Genomic DNA, 25,938 nt, shown 5'->3' on the forward strand with positions numbered 1-25,938 from the left:
CTCCACTTCAGCTTACCAAAAGGACCACAAGGGGCCCCAAATCTACTACCTTGCCTAGAGCCCCATACATCTTAATCCATCTCTGATCATGACAGCCATGCTATGTTTACAGTGCAGAGTGGCTTGTAGCTAGGGTCTGGACCTATCAAAATTGGCAAGTGCACCTGGTTTACCTTGTTCCAAGCTGAAGCTGTATGCAAGCCAGAATTATCTGCATCTCATTAAACATCCTGACATACCCCCTTGCTACACAAGTAATACGCTATGCAAAACAAGGGCTATTAGCCTCGATTCATCAAGACTTATCAAATTGGTTAACGACAGTTTGGTAAAATACCGAATTTGTTAAGTTGATTTCAGGACTCATCAAATTTATCTACAGCTGTTAGCGAGCATTCGGTAATCATTCATTAGTGATGCGTTAAAACGGAAGAAAGTGCAATTCATGAAAATGAAAGTGGGCGTGGTTTAGTGTTACATTTAGGATTAGTTATCTCCTTCATTGCTCTGTCGTTATTCCTGTCAGATCATTGCTGACAGAGAAGATGGAGCCATTTGAAGTGGTTATGTATCAGCTGAGAGTGATTCAAAGGCGCAGAAGAGCAAGAATAAGGTCTAGAACCATATCAATTTGCAAGAGAATGGATGTATTTGCTATAATAGGTCATCTGCATTTATTTTGAATCATCTTGTAAGAGAACACAGGCAGTGGCAGGGTTAACTAATTTGCTAGCTGCACTATATTTTTTTTAGAAAAGGCTCCTATCAAGCCGCAGCTGGCGAAATTGTGGGATTGTCCCAAGCCACTTCCAGAATCCTGGTCCAGGTGTTAAGCCCTATTCGGAATGTTACTACGTAGTGTTCAAAGGACTGCCTTTTACCCACAATTTCATGGGAATCTTATGGCCTTGTGTTAAATTACCGCTGTAAAGTGGAAATATCAACACGTTACCGAATGGTTACCGAATTGTTATCAATATGTTATCGAATTCACAACGAATGCGGAAAAACCTTGATGAATATAACTAGAAATCGATAAACTTCGAATTCGGTAATTTAACAAACTGGAAAAAGTTATCTCAAAGACAATGATGAATCGAGGCCATAGTGTCTTATGTTTGTGGGCACTGAAACATTTACCTGCTCCAGCGCTTGGTCAGATATTCTACCTTTCATGGCAGCAGCATGCTCCAAGCTGACATTCCCTGGCTCCTGGTGCAAGCCCCATGCAGCTACCAGGAAGAAGAGAGGTAACGACTAAGTGTTGGAGCAGTTATATATTACACTGCTCTGCTACATTTACTTTGCAGTCTGTAAAATGGTGAAAGGGTGAAGGGGAAGGTGGGACAGTGTGTTTGTGACTGGCTACAGGGGAGGGGGGTAGGTAGGAGTCATGGGGGCAAGGGGAGCTCTAGGCTACATGACAACTTTGCTTGTGGACCCAATAATGGTTATGCTGCGGTAAACTTGAACTGAAGATAATTATAATTTTTTTGTGTTCAATATCCTTTCAAAGAAATCAAGAGAGTAGAGAAAAACAAAAATGCCTTTCACACGTATGTTTTTGGACATAAAAAATAATTGTGGTTTTCATATAACATTCTATGTATAAAATGTATGGGCTGTTTATGTTAAAATATGTGGAATATACCGGTATGTATGAAAATATGTGTGTAATTTGCACAAATTTGTGTGTATGTGGTCTACATGGAACCACATAGGGAGTGTGCATGGAGTACGTGCTTATACTTGTATTCACTAGAGTCACAACAAATCTGGTACCTGCTTATTTCACCAGAAAAAAAACACTTTTCATTTTTTGTGACTATAAATTCAAATAGCAACAAAATGTTCAGTTTGGAAAATTAGCATTTCATTGTTCATCTTTACGTTTGAAGTTAGAAAATCTGACACAGCCTAGTCTGGGGCAAAAAAAAATTAATCAGACACATCACTGAATATAACGTATTAAATAAAATTGCTTAATTTTTGCAATTTCAAATTAGACGTCATGGCGTCGGGGGAGTCCCGATCCACCCCTTTAGTGCTGCCTGGATGATTGGCCAGGCTGCGCAAGGGGTCGGGGGTGGCGCAGCATGGCGGGTAGCGGCAAATTGGCGCAGAGCGGTGGCGATTGGGTACTACACGCATCTAGCAAAGTGCTAGCTGCGTGTAGCAAAAAAAAATAAATTATGGAAATCAGCCCACCAGAGCCTGAGAAATCCTCCGCAGCGGTTTACCCAGTGTCCAGCATGGGGTTACCGCTAAGGAGGTTAGTCAGCATTGGCCCATCGTAAAATCTTTCCTCACCCTCATTTACATTCTGAAATTTATCACTGGCGGTAACATCTTTAGTGCTCCGAGGAGCAGCTCTGTGGAATGTTCATTTACTGAGTGTTCCAAAGCCAGTTCAAAATATGACTGGTCTCCCAAAATGCTTGAATGGGTGGAGCATTGGGCATAGCTGATCAGCTTAGACTAAACATCACTGGGAAGGCAGAGTTACATTTAATATACAGCAATATATAGCTATAGGAAGTGTTTCTGTTGCTGAAACGATGACAATTACCATAAAAGTGAGTATCCTGAATCATTTCCTGCATTCAACTATATGTCGTTACAGTGCCTCTTTAACAACACATGACTTCCACTGTCTTCATTGACATGTGCACAATTTGTGTGTAGTTTGAGTCAGTGACTGGCACATTACCGAAAACATGCAATCACTTTATTGAGATGCCTACAGTAGCTGAATCGCAACACACATCCATTGCTTTGTACTTAATGCAAATTTCTGATTTTTTTCTTCTTCCTGTCTTTACGTCATATCTATTTAAATAAAAAAATTAAAACCACACAACTTCAAAAGACCCCATTTAATGAGTGCAAACGTAAATTAACACGATGTACATTTAAATTCCAAATCTAACAACATCAAGTCCTGTTAACTCTGTTTGAAACATTGGAATCAATCTGCTAGACAAGGCGTATGGAAGAACAGACATACCTTTGATGCTGGAAGCGGATGTGGCTGAACGGGTTGTTATGGAAACAGAGGTTGTGACTGTTGCGGTGGTGGAAAGGGGGATGATTGTGGTTGGAATTAAAGTGGTAGGGGCATCTGGTCAATGGGAAAACATAAAAAGAGACATGAAACATAAAGACAAAATCGTTTCATACTAGAAAAAAAAATAAAAAAAATAAAAAAAAAGGATAACAATGGTTAATTCGGGTAATGTAGACTAAATGTTAAACAAAGAAGACATGCTTAAAGCAAAGTGACTCAAACACTTGGTAATCTTTTATATTAAATCACTCTCGCTTTTTTTTCTATAGTTAACATCAGAGAAGTATAATTACCAAAGTGTAAAAAAAATAAAATAAAAAATTTCCTTGGTAGATTTAAATTACCAGGTATTGTACAAAATACAAGTTTCCGCTATGGAGAGTGGATTTAATTGACAAGACGCAAGCTTTCATCTGTGCCATTTACAATGGAACGTACAGTGGAGATCAGATGTGGATAGAACAACATGCTGGGGAAAAGTGGGAGACAAACAAGAAAATAATAACATGCTAAGCAGATGGAAATTATACGTTAAAAATGAATGTTTCACCTGCCGAGCCTTCCTTAGGTGAGAAATCTGGAAAAGCTAAGAAGCAAGTGGCTTTTTTTAATGTACCGGCTCTGTAACCATTCACCTGGTGTAACACAAGCCAGTGGAGAGTAACAATAACAGACAGTCTTTGCTTTTTTTTTCTTTCCTAGGGAATCAGTGAAACTTACAGATTTACAGTTGAAGGAAAGTGTTTAACATATCTGCAACTGCCAATTACAGAGTGGAACTAACAAAAAATAAATAAAATTGAAACCTACAAAGTCATCTATTTTTTTCTGTTTACTAGTGTTGGTGTTCTTATTTGGAACATTGGTCCAAATTTACCCGAACACCATTCAGCACTGAACCTGTGGCCTGGGTCAGGTGGTGGTCACTTACTTTTGTGTCATGGCGCGTTTCACGGGCCTACGACACTTCCTCTTTCAGCTTTGGAAGGAAGTTAATACGTGACGTAAAATTAGCTGTTACGCACAAATAAGTGAACTACCCCTGACCCTGTCTGTAGGTTCAGTGCTGAATGGAGCTGTAGTGTGGTGAATGGGTGAATTTGGACAGACGCTTGGAATTCGAACACCAACACCTGTGCCTATGACAAATGTGAACGTTGCCCAAAATATTTTTTGTTTTTTTTCAAAGTGTGATCCAGTTTAGAGATCCAGCCCCATGGCTACTGGTCACCAGCCCCTACATGCTTATCATGAAAGTTGAGGCTCCGGAGTTTCAACCTGATGACTTTGCTTGGGCAATGAAGTCCAAAATGTGTATCTGAGGAGTCTTAGGGGGAAAGGTATGTTAGGGTCATCTGTAAGTGAACTATGCATGCTTAGCCCTGGACAGGAAAAAATAGGTGCATGTATGGGGTCTATCCCCAAGCTGAAAATGATAATTGTCCCAAATTAGGGGAAAAAAAATTAATATACTATCCTAGCTGCCTGTGATGGAGCCCCGGCCCCCAACATGAGCAGTCCAATTTTCCACCAAAAGACTTATTTAGGTGTTATTTTATAAGTAGTTTATATATGGTTTCAAAAACACAAACCTGTAATTGATTATGGTCCTGTAGAAGCATAAGCTTACCAGATGTGGCTGAGCGGATCGTTCAGAAACAGCCTTATCAATCTGCAGACAGCACGTACACACGTGCTACTGTCGACTGAACATCCGTCCAGCGGGAGGGTCCGGCGGACCCGTCGTTGCCGGTGGTAGTGCGTGTGTACGCGCATTTATGCCTGCTAATTGGCAATGACGAGAGCTCCACTCGTTCTGCCCTGAGCCCCTGCGGGTCCAATTCCTTTATAGGACATTATCCCTGCACTTTGATTGGCCCAATAGACTGCCTGTCACTTGACAGGAAACTTGATAGGCAGCCTATAGGGCCAATCAAAGTGCGAGGATAGTATCCTTCAAAATGATTGGACTCGCCAGGGCTCAGGGCAGGATGAGGGGAGCTCTCGTAATTGCCAATTATCAGGCATAAGTTTGTAGGGCTCGCTATGCTACTCCGATAAGGTGTGTTAATTCTAATAATACATGTTAACTCTGATAAGGCATGTTAACTTTGATAAGGCATATTAACGCTGATAAGGCATGCTATTTGACTTAGTGAATCAAGCCCATTGATTTTCATTCAATTTTACCCTGTACAGACTATCTTACAATATAAATAAATGGCCTTATTTTAAGGCAAGTGATTAAAAATGTTTTTTCCTTTTTTGATCCATTTTTTTTCAGTGGTCAGTGGTCAATATCTCTTCCTCAGCGATATACAGGAAGGCATTTCACTACCCCCATCACATAGAAAGTTGGAATCTTTTTAAAGGACAACTTAAGTGAAGAGGGATATTTAGGCTGCCATATTTATTTCCTTTTAAACAATACCAGTTGCCTGACAGCCCTACTGATCTATTTGGCTGCAGCAATGTCTGAATAACACCAGAAACAAGCATGCAGCTAACTTGACAATAATGTCAAACACATCTGATCTGCTGCATGCTTGTTCAGGGTCTATGGCTAAAAGTATTAGAGGTAGATGATCAGCAGAACAGCCAGGCAACTGGTATTGCTTAACCACCCTGGCGTTCTATTAAGATCACCAGGGTGAATGCGCAGCAGTATTTTTTTTTTTATCCCCATCATGTAGCTAACCTGCGCTATCCCTCCCACCCCTCAGATCGCCGCCGGCGCACTCGCCCATAAAGAAATCCCGTTCTGAACAGGATTTCCTTGAGGGCTTCCCCCATCGCCATGGCGATGATCGCAATGACGTCATCGACGTCACCCGGAGTTCCGATCCACCCCGCAGCGCTGCCTGGCACTGATTGGCCAGGCTGCGCACGGGGTCTGGCAGTGGGGGGGGGCCTCTATCACGGCACGTAGCGGCGCATCAGCGGCGGGCAACAGCGATCAGAGGAGACACGCAGCAAGCAAAGTGCTTGCTGCGTGTTTAAAAAAAAATGAAGAAAATCGGCCCAGCAGGACCTGAGCGGTGCCCTCTGGCGGTAATGGACGAGCTGAGCTCGTCCATACCGCTAATGAGGTTAAAAGGAAATTCATAATGGCAGCCTCCATATTCCTTTCACTTCATGTGCCCTTTAAGTCATATGAGGCACGTGAAATGATAGCTGGCCAAACTGATTGGTCGCTGAAACCGTGCTTGATAGAGAAATACAACCTGCTGTATCACGGGAGTCAGTCTTAAATAGCAGGGCATGGTTTCAGTGGGCACAGTAGAACTATTCCTCTTCTACTTTCATGTTAGAAATAAACAATACAAAATAGTCCTAAACTTGAGGATTAAGCATCTTAGTAGTTCTAATAATATTTTACATTTTTTTATGTGGAGTAATGAAGACAGATTGAAGACAATGGTAAGAATGATAAGAAAATCCCCAAAAATAACACCCAAATGTTTTTAATTATTGAAATGAAATTATTTTAGACAAAGAATGACTAACTGAGTAAATCCTGTGCTAAAGAGATCCGTGTATATTGGTTGGTAGATATCGCAGACTTAAACCAAATCCACACTTATCCAGAGTTATTACTTAAACGCTAGCTAAACAGAAATATTGAAAGGGTAATCAAAGGTACATTTACAATTAAAACATTGTTCACAGAAAGGTTTATAAGCACAGTTTCACCGACAATGAAAATATATCGTAGTTTTGATTTTGACTTTGCCAAGAGATATCGCTATATGAGTACAAAACAGTATCTGTGAAAAGATAAGGCTCACAGTAGCCATCTCTGTCAATAGGCTGCAGTGTCCTGTGCAGTAGAGCTGCTGAAATCCGGAACCGGGAGACATCCGGATAGTTCTATCCGGATATCTCCCAGTAAACCTGTGCGGGGTTCAATATTACCTGTCTGACGTCTTCTTCGTCCGTCCCTCGGCACCTCCAACAATGCACTTCACGCGCGTCACGTGATTACAAACACTTCCTCCTTCAACCCGGAAGGAGGAAGTGTTTGTAATCACGTGACCGCCACTTGGACAGCATCGTGGGAGGCGCCGAGGGACGGACCAAAGAAGACGTCAGACAGGTAAGATTGACCCCCCTGCCTACCTCGCACAGGTAACTGGGAGATATCCGGATAGAACTATTCGGATGTCTCCCGGTTCCGGATTTCAGCAACTCTGCTGTGCAGACCTCAATACCTACTACGCTTCAAATAAACTCTCTTAAGGTTCATACACACCTACCAACAATCTGTCCATCTACTAAACTTGTCTGTTAAGCTCCATTCACATGCTCAACAGCGGTCTGTTATGCAGCACAGTTGTCAAACAGCTTTTGTTGTGAAACAAGTTGAAAACGTATTTTTCTATTGTTCAAAAAGCTGATAAGACTGATATAAGAAGTCAATACAACAGTTGGATTGACTTCTTATCAGTCTTATCAGCTGTTTGAACAATAGTAAAATACTTTTTTTTAGTTGTTTCAACTTGTTTCACAACAAAAGCTGTTTGACAATTGTGCTGCATAAAAGACCGCTGTTGAGCGTGTGAATGGGGCTTAACAGACAAGTTTGGTAGATAGTTGGACAGATAGTTGGTAGGTGTGTATGAACCATAATGGCCGATCGTACACACGTCAAACTGTCGTTCAAATGACCGGTTTGAATGACAAGCCATTTAGAAAATTCAGACGTGTGCACGTACCTTTAGTCACATTCTTATTCCTCCACAGGGCTTCTCTGTACCTGAGAGGTCACTTAAAAATATGCAGCTGCCTGAAGAGAGGAAGTGGCTTCTCCACATCACAGCCAGTTTTATGACCTCATCCTTCTACTTCTACCTCTATTGCTGAGAGATTAATGTTTTGTGGTCAGTGCCTCAGGTATACAGTAGTTCAGCAGACTTCCACCATTTTCAGCCTGTATCACAACATCAAACCGACCCCACACTCTCCCCACTGTGTATATAAAAGCTGCATGTATTTCCCACCATCTTGGTCTACCTGCAATATAAATAAAAAAGGTAATAAAGCTAACCACCCTTTACCCCATCCCCTAACATTTAACCTTCTAGACAATGTCTAACCTTAACCTCTGAAACCTAATTGTTAAAACTAACCTCCCCCTACTCTATCTCCTAACAATAATACTAAAAAAACGTTGCAGAAAATCACCTTTTGGAACCATCACTGATAGCCAGCAGTTGGAACCTGGTGCTACTTACAGACAATGACTAGATGATGATTATACAGCATCCAAGCTTCAGGGCCAAAGCCAAGCACTGTGTGGAAATAACAGTCTGCACTCAGCTGTACAATAACATACAATAGCTAAATGCTGGTGCCACAACCAAATACCCATGAAGCATATCCAGACCCACAGCCAATAACCGGTTCTCATCTATACAGTAACTGAGTGCCGACACCGTCAGTGAGTTGGGCACAGGGTGAGCTGAATGACGGCTAACCCTGCTCTCTCCGGTGGCATTAAGTGCGGCGATTTCTGAAGCTTCGAATTACTCTTAAGTGCCCGGACACATTGCTGCTATAGGGCACCTAGTTTTGCCGCCCGACATTGAGCGTCATGCAGCGACACCACCTGTTTTGATCACCTGATCAAAGGCAAAGTAAGCTTCTGAATGAGAAGGCCAGTGACAACTGCATAAGTATTCACACTATGCAAGGATATCTACTAAACAGGGCAAAATCAGTAACACATCAGACTTTCATTACCTTCATAACAAAAGGTATGTTGTAGACTATGACATATTTCAATGACAAGTCAACAAACACTTGGATCATAAATTATGCCACATTTCTGATCTGCATAACAGCTTGGGAAAATGCTGCTGTTTGTTCAGTTGATTTATTGAATACATAAGTATTCCTTATATGTGTCAGGGAGTCTTCAAATTTTTCTTCCAATTCAAATCAACACAACAAATTTCAGCAAAATGCTCTATGCTTCCCCTTAATCATGTTTTGACCATCATGCCTTTGAGTCCTTGCTAATCAGTTTGTTATGTGTCCTACCGCGTTCTCTGTAGGATGTCTACTGCGCCGACTACTTATGAAAATGTGTTTCTTGTTTACGGTGATTGTGGCGGAGAGACTGCAGACTCAATAGTTTGGCTATTACTTGCCACTCTAAAATCAAATCTTTATGATTAAGCACCTCTCTTGTGCAATGAGGCATGTGAAATCATTTGGAATTGGTGGTATAGCTGCCATTAGGCTGACCTAAACAGATATATTGTATGAAAGCTGACTTGATTGGATCGCATGGAAACTCTTTTCACATTAACTTAGGTCTCAGTTTTATTTGTAGTACACAGACAACAAGGAAATTTGGAGGAATTACAAACTTATAAGACTAACGTGGTAGTTTCAGTGGATCTTCACTTGCAAGTAATCTGCTTCCATATTTATTCTATGTTCCATCAGCAGATGGTCCAGCATTTCTATGGTGCTGGTGGTTCCAGTTGTTGTTATTCCATGCGGACAGTTGTTTGCCCATAATACAGGTTTTGAACTGCATGGCAACCTCAAGGTTACTCAACAGCTACAACTACCAAATGAATAAAAAAATTCAGCCACACACAAAGGTGCCGTATCCAGAGTTCCAGAATTGTGTCACGACTGTTCGGCGTTTGATTACTAAAAGTTCAATAGCAGATACTTAGACCCAGCAGCGGATCTCACCATAACCTCACCCCACAAAGGAGCAGACTCACCGGATAACCAGACAGAGCAAACTGTCATGGATAATTCATAAGATAATGCCAAAAGCACACTACGAGCACAACGAGTGCGCCCGGGTCACATTTTTTTTGAGTCATCAGTGATGGGAGGGTTAGGAACCAAATCTTCAAATGGTAAGTCTCCTAACGCTCATATGCCTGTTTGTACGTACTTTAGTTGGTCATACTATGTGAAAAGCTGAGCGTTGTATTTGATATTTTGAATACGGTTGTTATTAAATTGTGTAAAAGGGTATTACACTATCTAAGTCCCATTTGTTTTAAATGATGCCCACTGTGAAAAACCAAAGAAAGGATCCCAAGCTCCATCAGCCTACATTAGACCAGATAGGCTGGGATTATCCTTTGAATGCTCCATGACACTTTGTTCTGTCTGTTTGTCCGACCGGTGTGTCCGCACCTGTGTGGGTGGAGGGGATGGTAGTATCCGCTGCAGGATCTCTCTGCCTACAACTACTGAACACAACCATCAGAACTGATCCTCTCAAACAGCCCACTTCCTCAGGTAATAAAAAAGAGCAGCTGGGGGCACCAACAAACAAGCTAAGACAAAAGTTGGGTGTTGTGGGATCAGAGCGGCACTACAGCCATTTTGCATCTAACAATGTTTGTTCATGTTCTCTACCCAATAGAGTACAAGCATCATTAGACAAAAACTCCTGTAGTGCCAAAGGATGTTTAACCCTCCTGGCAGTAACCCCGAACATAGTTCGGGGTAAGCCGTGCAGGAGGATTTCTCAGGCCCTGCTGGGCCGATTTGCATAATTCTTTTTTTTGCTACATGCAGCTAGCACTTTGCTAGCTGCGTGTGCACACCAATGACCACCGCTCCGCGGCGATTCGCTGCTACCCGTCGCACCGCCCCCCCCCCCAGACCCCTTGCGCAGCCTGGCCTATCAGCACCAGGCAGCGCTGAGGGGTGGATCGGGACTCCCGATGACATCGATGACGTCATCATGACCATCGCCATGATGACGGGAAAGGCCCTCCAGGGAATCCTGTTCTTTGAATGGGATTTCCTGATTGCAGATCGCCGGAGGCGATCGGAGCGGGTTGGGGAATGCCGCTGCACAGCGGTTATCATGTAGCGAGCCCTAGGCTCGCTACATGATTTAAAACATAAAAAAAAAAAACTGCTCCGCTGCCCCTGGCGGTTTTTAACCACTTAGAGAAAACCTGAACTGAAAATTAAAAGTCAAAATAAACATACACAAGTCACACTTGCCTCCCGTGTAGTCTACTCCTCAATCTCTTTCTCCTCTCCTGCGTCCTGTTCATCCCCTGTGATCAATTAAATTCTCTGTCCTCCATTTTGAAAATGGCCGTTACTCCATAACAGCTTTCTGGTCAGCACACAGTTAAACTGTAACATCGCCACTTGAGCCATAGGGAAACATGGACACATCAGTTCTCCTCTCAGCTATAACTGACAGCAACTGATATATTTCAGTTCTGACAAAATGTTGTCAGAACTGGAAGGGTCATTGTCAGAAGAAAATGGTGAGCTTATGAGAGGAACTAATAGCAAGGTAACTATGTAATGTTCATTTGAAGTTACCTCATGTGTTTATTTTAAATAATTTTACTCAGTACAGGTTCTCTTTAAGCTCTCAGTCGTTTTCACTTTATGCATCTGAGCAATGTTCACCTCCCATTCATTAGCCTATAACTTTATCACTACTTATCACAATGAACTGATCTGTATCTGTTTTTTTCGCCACCAATTAGGCTTTCTTTGGGGGGTACATTTTGCTAAGAGCTACCTTACTGTAAATGCATTTTAACAGTAAGAATAAGAAAAAATATGAAAACATTCATTATTTGTCAGTTTTCGGCCATTATAGTTTTAAAATAATACATGCCTCCATAATTAAAACCCATGTATTGTATTTGCCCATTTGTCCCGGTTATTTCTCCGTTTAAATTATGACCCTATCACAATGTATCGCGACAATATTTTATTTGGAAATAAAAGAGCATTTTTTCCATTTTGCATCCATCACTATATAGAAGCTTATAAAAAAAAATAGAGAGAAATATTTCATCTTTACATAGATATTTAAAACGTTTAGACCCTTAGGTAAATATCTATGTGTTTTTTTTATAGTAATTTTTTTTTTTTTTATCAAACATTTTATGTGGGCATTTTTGGGAGGGTGGGATATAAATAGTGTTTTATTTGGGGAAATATTTGTGTATTGTAATGTTTTTTTACTTTTAGATGTAGTTTTACTTTTTGGCCACAAGATGGCAATCTTGAATTTGTTTACATGACGTCACTCTAAGCGTACAATGTACGCTTAGAGGGACATAGCTTCAGAAAAAGCGTAGCTTCCAAGAGAAGCTGTCGCTTTTTCAGCGGGGGAGAGGAATCAGTGATCGGGCACCATAGCCCTATACATTGATTCCTGGGCTACCAAATCCGCGGCCGGGAGTGCGCGTGCACGGTCGGCCGCGGGAGCGCGCATGTCCTCCTTGACGTTGTTATACGTCAAGGAGGACAAAGTGGTTAATAGACCGCCAGGAGGGTTAAAGAATGGATTCTATTGACAGCAGTCCTACAAAATAATAAACAGATGATCTATATAAACTTTGGATCCCAACAACTATAAAAAGAACAGTGGACATTGGATGTATGTTTGCAGGAAAGGATATCTAAAAGAAAATAGGGCAGTGCCTACTGAATGTTTTCTTTTTTGTATGTCAATACAAATGCACAAGGAAATTTATATATGGTAATGATATTTATTTCAGGCACCAGAAAGTATGGCTTTGATTAGATTGAATTAGACAAGCTGTTTCTGAAGATTATCTCTACAAAATCATCATTCCATCACCTTAGCACAACAAGAATCATTGTGCTGACGGTATTTTTTCAAGTTAATTGTTGATTGTTGTTTAACTATCTAGGTAGAGATGTTAAGTTCATGCTCAGCCATAGATGTAACTATATTCTAAAAACTCAACGCAAGCAGGGTATCAGACAAACTTCACTGTGGGATGAAGAACCCGCTTTAGCAAGCAAAATCCTGCAGCCCATAGTGCTCACAAAGACAAGGTGACCATCACCAGGGATAAAAGCACTGATGGGTATGCAGGTAAGTACTCTACAAACCTTACTTGTAACAACACAAATAAAAGTAGAAACAATCACTCACATCGTAGGTCCTGCACAACATGGACCCATTCAGTTATTAAAAGCCTTTAAAGAGGAACTCCAGTGAAAATAATGTAGTAAAAAAAGTGCTTCATTTTTGCCATAATTATGTATAAATGATTTAGTCAGTGTTTGCCCATTGTAAAATCTTTCCTCTCCCCGATTTACATTCTGACATTTATTACATGGTGACATTTTTACTGTGGGCAGGTTATGTAGCTGCTCCTAGCTGTTTTGGCTGTTAGAGACAGCTGTAAACAGCTAATTCCTGTCTGTGAACATTGTTACATTGTGGCAGTTTGCCCAGAGTACCGCGGTACTCAGAGCTTCTTGTGGGAGGGGTTTCAGCACAAAATCAGTCATACAGCGCCCCCTGATGCTCTGTTTGTTAAAAGCATTATATTTCTCATGTAAAACGGGGTATCAGCTACTGATTGGGATAAAGTTCAATTCTAGGTTGGAGTTTCTCTTTAAGTACTGCTAACAATACAAATAGTAAAAATCTTAAGATGCCCACTCTATAGTCATTTTCAACTAGTTTGTGGTTTCGGCTTTTGCCTTCCTCGGGGGATGCTAAAACCGAAACTTTTCGGAACTGACAAGAGAGTGGGTATCTCAAGGTTTTTACCATTTGAATGATTAGCACTTTAAGTGGTTCAAGGATTTTATTAATTGACTGGGACCCTGTTGTGCAGGACCCCTGATGTGAGTAATTGTTTCTACCTTGATTTGTGCTGTTACACTAAAGGTTTGTGGAGTAGGTACCTGCATACTCAGCGCTTTTATCCCTGGTGATGGTCAACTTGTCTTTGTGCCTGCAGGATTCTGCTTGCCGTAGCTGGTTCTACATGACTACATCCCACAGTGAAGTTTGTCTGCTACGCTGCTTGTGCTGAGTTTTTACGTTATACTCGCCTGATCTATTGTTTGGAATAGAGCATTTTGGCTGCAGCTTTTCTTTGGTGGCTTCCATTGGGGAAGCACTTGTACTTTGTTGACAGCCATAGATTAAACTATGCCATCTAGCAGCTACATCAAGACATTAGGAATGTTCATTCGGATTTTGCGGAAAATAAAATTTCTGAATTTCTGATCGAAACGCGGAAATCGGAAATGGAACTCGGAAATCGGATTTCTGTAGAAATACTGCATCACCTCAATTCAGTAATTTTATCCCAATCACAGAACTCAGAAGCGTTTGACCAATCAGAGAATGCAGAGTCAACTTGGAAGTATTTGGTCAATCATAGAATGCAAAAAATAACCAAAAAAAACACTACTCGGAAATCCGAACTCGGAAATCGGAAACTGATCGGACATACGTGGAACCGGTAATCAGCATTGGCGGAAATCAGAATTTCTGCGGAATCGGAAATTGACATTTCCGACCATCCCAACAAAACATCAGCATGCTCAAATGTTCTTTTATACTGTGTAAAGAGGTTTCTCCAGCTAAGAATCCTGTATTGACATTTTGATCACATGACCAGATGCAGCTCTTTACAGGAAGACACTTTCAGGCTTTGTGGGTGGAAGGCGAAGGTACTGACTGAATCTCTCTGAGAAAATTTCAGCTTATAGCAATGCCAGTCTGCAATGCAGGAAGTGCCTGGAATCTTGATCAGGTAAGTTAAAAGTGATTTATTTCACACTAATTAATTAACTAAGGAGCTTTCACAAAATAAAAAAAAAATGAGTTGTTTTCAAATGAGAGCTTATACCGACCTAGGATAAACGTTTATGCCTGGACCGGGCTATAAAGAAACAGTGTACCGTATGTAGCTGATAAGTGATGCCAACCCACTGCCCCTATTAGATATGGTGCTCCCAATTAGACATACACATCTTTCATGCCTTAAAGTACATCTGACCTAAAAATAGATATGAAAACTGTTAACCGGTTTAGGACCGCTGTAAGTAGAATCTATCTGTTACCCTCTAACTCTGATGTGGCATAGATTCTATGCCGCAGCTTACTGCAGTCCCGGTCTGATTGCTGCTCCTGGAAGAAATCATGTGACAGCCGAGTTTCCTCCTATTGGTTAAGAGACATTTTCATTGGCTCCTGATCACTGTGAGCCAATCACAGTGATCGGGGAGTGAAACAATGAAAAAAAGCCTCTGGTCCTTAAAGGGACCAGAGGCTCCTGCCCCAAAACAAAACTGCTCACCCTCTGCCTCTATTACTTTTAACCATAGACCCTAAATAAGCACGCAGATCAGATGTTTCTGACTGAAGTATGACTGGATTAACTGCATAAAGAAAAGGGAAACCGAGAGCCCAATATAGTGTAATATGTACTGTAAAAGTTGGATGTATGAAAGAGTACAATCATTATACTAACAAAGTAGGGTTACCTCCAAGGCAACCACTGTATAGGCAGGTGAGGAGATTATCCTGTCCCCACTCAGGAATAAGAAGTCACACTCTGTAGATAGGAAAAAGGGGTATCCCCCTCCACCAAGGGTGGATAGTAAGTATTATGTAGAAAAACAAAGAGGCGCCAAAAGGGTAAAATCAAAAGATAAAAAGTTTAAAAAATGCTATTGAGGCAGTGGTGGACTTATCTCATGCAAGCAGACACTGAAACTGTTGATTCAAATAAATATAAATGTATTGGCATACTTCAAAGGGGGGGCTGCAAGGCACTTCACAGGCTTAATCCTGCCTCCTCAGACAATAAAACATAGGAGCATACAACAGCAATGAGTCCGGGTAACACCTGGCGCCTCACAGAGGCAGGTAACACAGGTGTTACCCGGACTCATTGCTGTTGTATGCTCCTATGTTTTATTGCCTGAGGAGGCAGGTTTACGCCTGAGAAGAGCGTTGCAGCCCCTCCCCCCTTTGGAGTATGCCAAAAAATGTATATTTATTTGAATCAACAGTTTCAGTGTCTGCTTGCATGAGATAAGTCCACCACTGCCTCAATAGCATTTTGTAAACTTTTTATCATTTGATTTTATCCTTTTGGCGCCTCTGTTTTTTCTACATAATGGATTAACTGCATGTGTGTTGCACGTGTGTGATCCAAACACTACTCCAGCCAAAGAGATCAGCAAGAATGCCGTGCAACTAGAAATGTTTAAATAGGAAATAAACATGGTCACCTCCATATCCCTCTCTCTTCCCATATCCCTCTCTCTTCAGGTGTCCTGTAACTTCCCTATCTGTCCAAAATGTTTACCTCAAAGCAGTGTCCTTTCTTTCTGGGGTGTTGGGTCTCGGAAGCCTGTGTCTGACCTACAGAGAGATTCCTGTGTTGCTTCTGTAAAGGACCACACTTGTTCTTCTTCGTTGTAAGATTTAATGATAAATTGTGGTTGTAGAATCATCCAACACTAATAGGGATGGAAAGGGATGATATGTTCTGGGTTAGGCCTGTGGATATGGCTGCAGGGTGCACCCAATCATTGTAATTAATGTCAGCAATTATCTGAGTTATATATTTGGAATATAACTAGCCTTAAAATCCTTAATATTTGGTAATGCCGTCAGAGTTGGGGCTGTGTAAAAACATCTTGTTTCTTTTAAAGTAAGAAACAGGCATAATCTACAAAGTTCATCCAATCAAATCAGTGCAGGACAAGCAGTCATTAAAAGCTATGGGTTGTCACATTTTAAACATTGCTTTTTGCCTAACTGATTAAACCTAATGGTCATAAAAACAACCTAATGGTCATGCAATCATCTTGCACTGATTTTCTTTATTATAATGAAAATTAGTCCAGCTATTACTTTGTCATTTCTTATTCTTTTGATATTTAATAGCAATGTCAGATTTTCTTGTTAGAAATCATAATTAAAGGGTACCTATGTCTATTTAATAAACTGTAAGGCTGCCTCTGAGCAGCTTTACTTTCTCCATATGCTATTACCACCCACCACACACAATGGTTCAGTGTGCCTCCATAGGCCCCTCTTCTCCTGTCTTCTTTATCCACCTGCATATAAGCATTTCCACAATTACTGTATGTCATCACATGCGGTATGCCTCAGGGCTGCTAGGATGTCAGCACTTCCACCCACCCCCAATCATAAGAAAGGAGCAGTGTCACATGGGTGAGAGGAAACAGGAAGGCCCATATTCAAACAGAGTAAGGGGTGGGGCCAGGGGGTCATTTCAGTCAATCTGAATCCATTAGCACAGACTTCCCCAACCCTGTCCTCAAGGCCCACCAACAGTACACGTTTTGCAGAAAACCACAAACATGCACAGGTGAGGTAATTAGTGTCTCAGCAGAGCTGATTAACTACTTCTGTGGACTTCCACAAAACATGCACTGTTGGTGGGCCTTGAGGACAGGGTTGGGGAACACTGCATTAGCACTCAATATCTAGGGGAGTATCCAGAAAGGAAAAATCTATATAGTCCACTAAATAAGCATTTTTTTTCTAGGTTTCACTGTTGTTTTTTTCTTTTGTTAATTGGCCAAAGGTATTGCTGTGACATAGTCCTCAGGGCCATCAAACATAGGTCACATGTACTAGAGGTTTGTACCACCAGAAAAATGTCACCACATGTGAATGTAAATCAGGATGAAGAAATAGTATATCTACAATGGACAGAAAATGCCTGTGTAATTTATTAAAATTAAAAAAACCTAAAGACAAAAATTAGATACTTACCTAAGAAGACGTTCTTTTGGCATCCGTTGTTTGATCCAGAGATTTCCCTCTTATTGGGTTAATGTCTAATTTTTGTCTTTAGGTTCACATTGGGTTCTCTTTAACCCTTTAGCAACCAATTTATTTAGAGGCTTGCAAGTGCTCCAGGCCAATTTATTTTGGCACTTTATATTTCTTATTTGTTAGATTTCCTTGTTAATAATGAGTACTGCTGTAATGTGCCACTTTTCCCTAGGTGGCAGTGTGAGACAATAATAAGGGACTTCTGCTTTCAGTTTCCATATTTTCTGCTAGCAAAGAGGCATCAAAGCATTCCAAGAATTTACAGCACCACGATTTCACATGCAATTCACTTTTTCTCCTGAGTTATCTCCCAGGAGATAATTTTCATATGCTCTTTAAAATAACTTTTAAGCATTGTACAACTTAAAAAGTACCCTAAAGTTGGTGAAAAAGTACTAGCAAAATTATTTTGAGTATTTTCTTGCTTGCTGGTGTTTTAAAGGGTATTTTATGACAAGGTGTGAAAATATCACCTAGGGGAAAACTCAAGCAAAAACGTTAATTGCCTATGGGCCCAGGTCTCCAAAGTCTATTGGCTCTTTGGATATAAATCCATCCCTGTTTGGGTAGGTACAATTCTCTTATACAAACCTGCAAAACTGGCTGCATAGGCATAAAATACTGACAGTTAGTAAAGGAGACTTGTTGTGGCTATACATTTCACTACAGTGGCTGTTACACAATTTACAGCTGTGTAGAATTGTACTGTGGCCAGCTGCAAGTCTTTTCTACAAAATTGTTTACATTACATATCACTAACCACCACCAAGGCCAGATTTATACTTTTTGTGTCCCTAGGCCAAGTATGTTGTGGCTTCCCTTTCTTCTGCCACAGCACCCCTCCTATTCCATGAACAGCCTCCTCTACTATGTGTTTCATCCATGTACAGCAGCCCCTTTATTTCATGAGCAGCTCCCTTGAGCATCAATTTCCCTTTTCACGTGTTGCCATGCATTTTTACCCTCCTCTTTCATATCTAGTATCCCCTCTTTCATATCCAGGTGCCACTTTGGCTGCAGCCGCCCAATGCTCGGACCTTTGTGGTCTTTCCAGAAACCCAGCCCTGCTAACCACTCTTTTCTAGAGCACAACATCTAGTGTCAGTGACAGGGTCTCTTTATATGGAAGTTAACGCCATAAAAAGGTTGCCTTAGTGGTAGGCCATGCGGAAAATTCAAATGCTGGTCTTTCAGAATGAACCAATATCGAATCAGAAACCTAACAAAAGTTCTGTTGCGTACTTATAGTTCCAAGTTTAAGATATGAGTCACTATTTCAATCCATTTGTTTCAATTAGTTAGTTTTCCACCTGACCCCAGTATTGCACGGCTTCACGTCCCCATAGAACCTGAGCGCACGCAGATAACTGCCTGCAAGCTCCTAGCCGTGACTGAATATGGCCGCCACAGGGCGAGGTTGTTTCTAGGCAGCGTGTCTCTCCACATGGCTGCCTTTCTGTTCCATTCTGTCGTGCCGTGCTTTTGTCTGTTTATCTTTTTGAGTCAAACAGCTCACAAAAGAAGATGCTCAAAAGCAGTACAGCAGAAGAATGAGAGTGTCAGCATGAAATACAATCCATTACAGATCACCAGGTGTAATTCCATTTGGAACGAAAGATCATTTTTAGAGCATGCAACTGTTAACCCTTGTTCCGTTTCCCTCCCCACCCCACCTTCCCCCCACATTTAATGTATCACGGGCTCAAAGTTTTGATTCGGAGGTGCTTCTGTGAACAGCTTGCAGTGAACACGTTAAATCCTCCTGGATGGAAGCTGGGTTCTGAGAAGTCATGGAAAATAGAAAAATATATACCAGCAATTTCATATGATGGCTATTTACGGCAGCTAGGATATCATGAAGATAAATGTACTTATAAAATAATCCCACTACAATAAAAGTGCAAGAAGAGGAGAAAAAACTGTAAAAACAAAATATATAGTATATGCGCTAGAAAACAAGCATTACTTAAAGAGACTCAGAGATGAGTCAAGTGAACTTATTTTACTTAGCCGGGGCTTCCTCCAGCCCCATAAGCATGGATGCGTCCCTCGCCGTCCTCCCGCAGTCCTCCCGGAGGACCGCGGGAAGGTCCGCACATGCCCAGAAGACTCCACGCTGACATCACTGGACCAAATACCTGAGAAGATTGTGGCTTAACGGAGGCACTCGGGAGGTTGGCGAGGGACACATCCATGCTTATGGGGCAAGAAGAAGCCCCGGGTAAGTAAAAAAATGGACACTTGACTCATCTCTGAGTCTCTTTAACCTTTTCAGAATACGGGATCCACGTACTGGCATAACTGACTTAGGCCTCTGTCAGACGGCCACCTGAACTGCGTGCTTGCCGAGCAGTGCTTGCCGAGCAGTTCAGTATCAGTTCAGTCTCCTGTCTGCTGCCTGCCAGTGCAATTTAAATGCAGCCGAATTGCAGCGGTTGCACCACCATGCATGCCAAATGCTGACACACGGTGGTGTTACAGGGTGATAAGGAGCGCTTGGCCAGTGCAGGAGAGCAGCTAACAGGCAGTGAATTCACCACCTGACAGCTGCCCGTGTGAAAGGGGCCTTAGAGATTACTTATTAAGCTTCAGTTGACTAAAAGAGCATATTATACCTTAGTAAAAATATTTACCCTCTTAAGGTTCGTACTTTGCAGTGTTTGCACACGCTTAAAAATTAAACTCGGCCAAGGTGCCTGCTAAAGACCGCTTCAGGCAAGAATCTAGTGTGTCTACAACACCGTTCAGAGATCCAGCATAGCAGATTATCTTGCCAGAGCGCAGCCAGACACTATTGCTCTCTCCATTTCCCCACCCCCTACAATGTGCACTTCACATGGTCCTGCCTTCATAAACACAGAATGCATCACTAGCCTGCAGGCTAGAAATGTGTTTTTATAGCCCCAAACTGTTGCCCAGGGGATCATGTCCTAATCCATGCTGGTGACTGTAATCGGAAATGTGTACCCAACTTGAGTACTAACTGATAAGTATTAATAATAAAGGGATAAGTATGGTCAGGATTAATTGAAATAATGCTGGGATCAGGTAAGTACTGTGAGATAAGTTTAAAGGGAACCTGAGACGGTGGGGGGTGGTTTATAAAAAATGATACATACCTGGGGCTTCCTCCAGCCCACTCCAGGCTGATTGCTCCCTCGCCACCCTCCAGCACTGCCTGGATTCTCACAAATTCAGTCATAAAGTCCTTTGGTCTTGGGCTTATTGTGCATGTGTGGCCTGGCTATGCACGTGCCCCGGTTGCACTCCCATTACCAGGAGCGTTCTGCACCTGGGCATGGGAGCACGATGGGAGGAGCTTGCAGCCAGACTGCGCATGCTCAGACAAGCCCCAACTGAAGGACTTTACGGGCCGAATTGTGGATGATTCAGGCGGTGCAGTAGGGCGACGAGGGAGCAATTAGTGTGGAGGGTGCTGGAGGAAGCTCCAGGTATGTATCATTTTTTATATCCCCCGTCTCAGGTACACTTTAACGGCTTGGGGATAAGAAAGATCAGGGTTACTAGTGTTAGGGTCAGGCAAGGTTTCCTTTGCAGGATACATACTGAGCCTTTGTGGACTGGAGGACAGTTGGGGAAAACTCTACAGGATCCAGAGGTATTGGACTTTTGACCCAAGGATCGCCTCCAGTACCCTTTAAAACTAGACCTTTTGGTATATTGCTGCAGAGACAGTAGGTGAGCGAGCATGGACATATGTGCTCATGTAGTTTTGCCTATGTGCAACTGTATAACCTAAGGAGTGGTTTTGTGAAGATAGTCACATACACGGCACAGTCGATAATTTTGCAGATCATGTCTGAAAACCAAAGAACAGTTGTCAGTGATGCTGGAGATACAATTTACTGTTTTCATTATTATTTTTTTTAAACAGTGTGCTCAGCAATATAAGGATTATATTGAATATTCAGCAGCTTCCAGACATGGACTTAATCATGAAAGTGGGCAGATTTGGTACATATTTGCTTAAGGGAATGATTTGTTGAAAATACAGTCAAATGCTCAAACCAGCTGTTTAACAGCCGCCTTCCCCGCTGCTCGGAACATGTAAAGATTCGGCTGTGCTTTGCATCAATTCATTGAGCTGTTTAACTCTTTGAGTACGAGTTTATTTCTCTGTTGTGATGAAAGACAAATATGCAGCTTCACAGATTGGGCTTTGTGGAGATCAAAGTGTTACACACATAAAAAGCAGACTATTTACTTATCACAGGCGACAGCAGGGCTATAGAGCCATGGGCCCTAGTGCAAATGTAACATCAGGCTCCCTCAGGCACTCTGTACATAACCAGTGCATGATATGGAACATAAAAAACAGCTTTCCAAACATATCTTCAGTAGAAGAGAGACGTAAGAGTAGGGATGGTCGGAAATGCCGATTTCCACCAATACCGATTTCTGTTTTTTCAATTTTTAGGTTTTCCTATTCTCTATTATTCCAATTTTCTAATTTCTAAGGAGTAGTTTATCATTTTTTTGCATCAGAGAATGCAAAAACAGACCAAAAAATCAGAAAATCAGAAATCGGAAAAATGTCACCTTGTAATTTGTCTAAAATTACCATGGCATTGCAATTTTTTTCAGAAAAATTCTGCATTCTTTGATTGGTCCAATGCTTCCAAGTTCTGTGATTGGGCTAACATTACTGAGTTGCAGTACATCGTATTTTTGCGGCATTCCGAATTCCATTTTTCGATTTCCGAATTCCGATCAGAGATGCCAATTTCTGATTGTAAATGCAAAAATGTCAATTTTGCGTAATCAGAATGAGCATCTCTAGCTAAGAGGGGTATATTTAGTAGTCACAGAAACAGGATAACGGAAAATAGGTTTATACAGGATTCACCAGCTCTCTACAAGATGCTGAATTTTTATTCCATGTTCCTAGCGAGCAGAAAACAGGAACCAACGACCTACAACAGTACAGATAATCTTATCAGTTTTACAAGTTGCACAGTTCAATGTACAAGCCATATGTATGATCCCCACAGTAACGACAAGGAAGGAACAAGGTAATGTGCAAATAATTCTTCCACTATGCAAATACTGATAAAACAGAGATGGTATTACATTTAGCAAATCAAAACCTTAAGCTGATGGTTAATATTTAAACTACAAGTCGCTAGTGGCTTTCATAGGATCAATATGGCTCTCTTTCTGGATTGGAGCAAATTTACATGTTAAAGAGAACCCGAGGTGGGGATCTTAGAATGAAATCTATACACAGAGGCTGGGTCTGGCTATAGTGCCCAGCCTCTGTTGCTAGTTGAATATTCCCTAAATCCCCCCTGCGCTCTGCACTAGCCCATAAATTACAGCCACGCTGTTGGGCTCTGTTTACCTTTCTAGTGCCACTCACGCCGCTCCCCCACCCCCTGCAGAGCGCCGGTCCCCGCCCGCGTCCCTTCTCTCTAATCAGCGGCGAGGGAAGGGGCGTGGGCGGGGATCGGCGCTTTGCAGGAGGCGGGGGGAGTGGCGTGAGTGGCACTAGAATAGTAAACAGAGCCCGCTGTGACACGCGCAGTGTCGCCAGCGCGGCTGTAATTTATGGGCTAGTGTAGAGCGCAGGGGGGATTTAGGGAAGATTCAACTAGCAACAGAGGCTGGGCACTATAGCCAGACCCAGCCTCTGTGTATAGATTTAACTCTAAGATCCCCACCTCGGGTTCTCTTTAAGAGAAGAGTCCAGACTACAATTAAAACCTGCCCAGGGTTTAGCCCCTACCCATTCTATCCATACTGTACAGAGTTGTTCTTTAATTTAATGTATTCATTTAAAGATTTATTCATCCATTCATGTATGTACATCCAGAATATTATTATTATTATTATTATTATTATTATTATTATTATTATTATTATTATTAGTAGTAGTAGTAGTAGTAGTAGTAGTAGTAGTAGTAGTAGTAGTAGTAGTAGTAGTAGTAGTAGTAGTAGTAGTATTGGTGGTGGTGGTGGTAGTAGTAGTAGTAGTAGTAGTAGTAGCAGTTATTATTATTATTATTATTATTATTATTATTATTAATAATAATAATAGTAATAGTAGTAGTAGTTGCAGTAGCAGTTGTAGTAGTAGTAGTAGTAGTAGTAGTAGTAGTAGTAGTAGTAGTAGTAGTAGTAGTAGTATTGGTGGTGGTGGTAGTAGTAGTAGTGGTAGTAGCAGTTATTATTATTATTATTATTATTAATAGTAATAGTAGTAGTAGTTGCAGTAGCAGTTATAGTAGTAGTAGTAGTAGTAGTAGTAGTAGTAGTAGTAGTAGTAGTAGTAGTAGTAGTAGTAGTAGTAGTAGTAGTAGTAGTAGTATTGGTGGTGGTGGTAGTAGTAGTAGTGGTAGTAGCAGTTATTATTATTATTATTATTAATAATAGTAGTAGTAGTAGTAGTTGCAGTAGCAGTTATAGTAGTAGTAGTAGTAGTAGTAGTAGTAGTAGTAGTAGTAGTAGTAGTAGTAGTAGTAGTGCATGTGTGTTCAGGGTCTCTGACATAAAATATTAGAGGCAGATGCTCAGCAGGACAGCCAGGCAAAGTGCCTTGTTTAAAAGGAAATAAATATGGCAGCCTCCATATTCCTTTACAATTTGTGTATTAAGATTCTGTTGTTCCATCACAGCAGAGACACAGACATGGCTCAAGCATTGACCAGCCTTAAAGAGAACCTTAGACAAGAAGCATCTCAGGTTCCACACTCACCTGGGGCTTCCTTAAGTCCCCTTGAGGCTACTTGTCCCTCACTATCTCCCCGGGTGGCTCCAGTCATCTGCAATAGGGCACGAAAGCCTGGCCGTTTTGCCCTTAATCATGCATGCGTGGCCTGACCAGGAGCGCTCCCTCGTTGTGCTGCCATCTCTGGAATCGTTCTGCGCATGTATAGTAGTACTGTGCAAGCAAAGAACACTCCCAGTTGCGGGAGTGCGCCCGGCCGGGCCGTAAATGCGTGACAAATCGCGACTTGGCCTGGCTTTCGGGCACTATTGCGGGTGACAGGAGCCACCTGGGGAGATGGCAAGGGATGAGTGGCCTCAAGGGGGCTTAAGGAAGCCCCAAGTAAGTATGGTTCTCTTCTCAGGTATATTTTAAGCTAAAAAATATGTATTTGTGATAGAAAAAAAAATATTTAGCCACCTTAAAAAACAAAACCAAAAAATAAAAAAAAAATCAAATGCATAGCTTGTGTGTTAACGATCCATAGCATCATAGCAGAAAACAAACCACATTCCCCTGATGTATATTCCAAAGAACTAAACCAGTCATTTAGACTCTGCTAAAAGGACACAGCCCTGTCTCCTCCTAAATGATATGTATGTATCTCCAGCAAACAACCATTCTTTGGCGTGGAGCGCCTGCCATAATCCCTGACTTTGCAAACACCTTCCTGTTTCTGTGAGTGTTTTCTTGACATTTATTATTAACAATAAAAGCCAAGACAAATGAATGTAGCAGCTGTATTGATTCAGCAAATGCAGCTCGGAGAATTCTAACTGTTTGATCCCTTCCACTCGACCAAAAATACATAAGATCTTTTACAGCGTCAGCCGCCCCCATCCCCCCGCTTGCGCACGCTCACGACGCCCCCCCCTCTCCATCAATGAAAAATGGAAATAATATTGCTGTTTTCACGTCAGTGGAAAGTAACTGTTGCAGGAGAATGGTAATCATTCTGCTCATATCTGTATCGATTTTGACTATCATCTGCGGCACAGACATAAAAAGGGTATTGCTTTTCATCTCCCACGTGCATCTGCAAAAGAAAAAAAAAAAGAAAGAAACCCTGATCACCAATGACCTTGCTCCTTCAAGCCATTCCATGTCTGGATTAGTCAATTAGAGATCAAACAATCTGCATTGTATTTTGTGCCCGCTTCGCATTTTTCATTTGCCTAAACAAACAGAATGTTCTGGAATGCGAAAAGAAAAAGCCGGCGGTGTGTGTACAATTTATTAGATGCTCGGTATAATATAAACAAGAAAACAAACGTTCTGGACTAACAATCATCATTCGTGCTGAGTTATGCATATAAATTAGGTGCTGGGGTTTTGTTTTTTGTTTTGTTGCTTATAGGCTGATAAAGAATATAACTGATTTATTATTATTATTATTATTATTAATATTCCATTCTTATTTTATTACCTACTGAATGCTGTCTGTAAATTTCACAGAATATATAGAAAGGTTAAAAAAAAAGGGAGCTTCTCAATAGTTCCTGCTCCAGTGGAGCTGACCATAAA

General features: G+C 41.5%; 1 protein-coding gene across 2 annotated transcripts in view; it reads right to left on the reverse strand.

The window, feature by feature from the left end:
• Positions 1-25,938, reverse strand: part of CADM2 (cell adhesion molecule 2) — a 311,372-nt gene that overhangs the window by 141,170 nt on the left and 144,264 nt on the right. Inside the window, exon 6 of one of the 2 annotated variants that reach the window (XM_068270492.1) lies at positions 3,008-3,121. The exons of the other annotated variant lie outside the window; for it this stretch is intronic. Within the exon in view, the coding sequence (XP_068126593.1) occupies positions 3,008-3,121 (114 nt within the window). The remainder of the gene's footprint in view (positions 1-3,007; positions 3,122-25,938) is intronic. 2 annotated transcript variants of the gene reach the window in all.

The sequence above is a fragment of the Hyperolius riggenbachi genome, chromosome 2, assembly GCF_040937935.1.
Source record: "Hyperolius riggenbachi isolate aHypRig1 chromosome 2, aHypRig1.pri, whole genome shotgun sequence".
Taxonomy (NCBI): Eukaryota; Metazoa; Chordata; class Amphibia; order Anura; family Hyperoliidae; genus Hyperolius; species Hyperolius riggenbachi.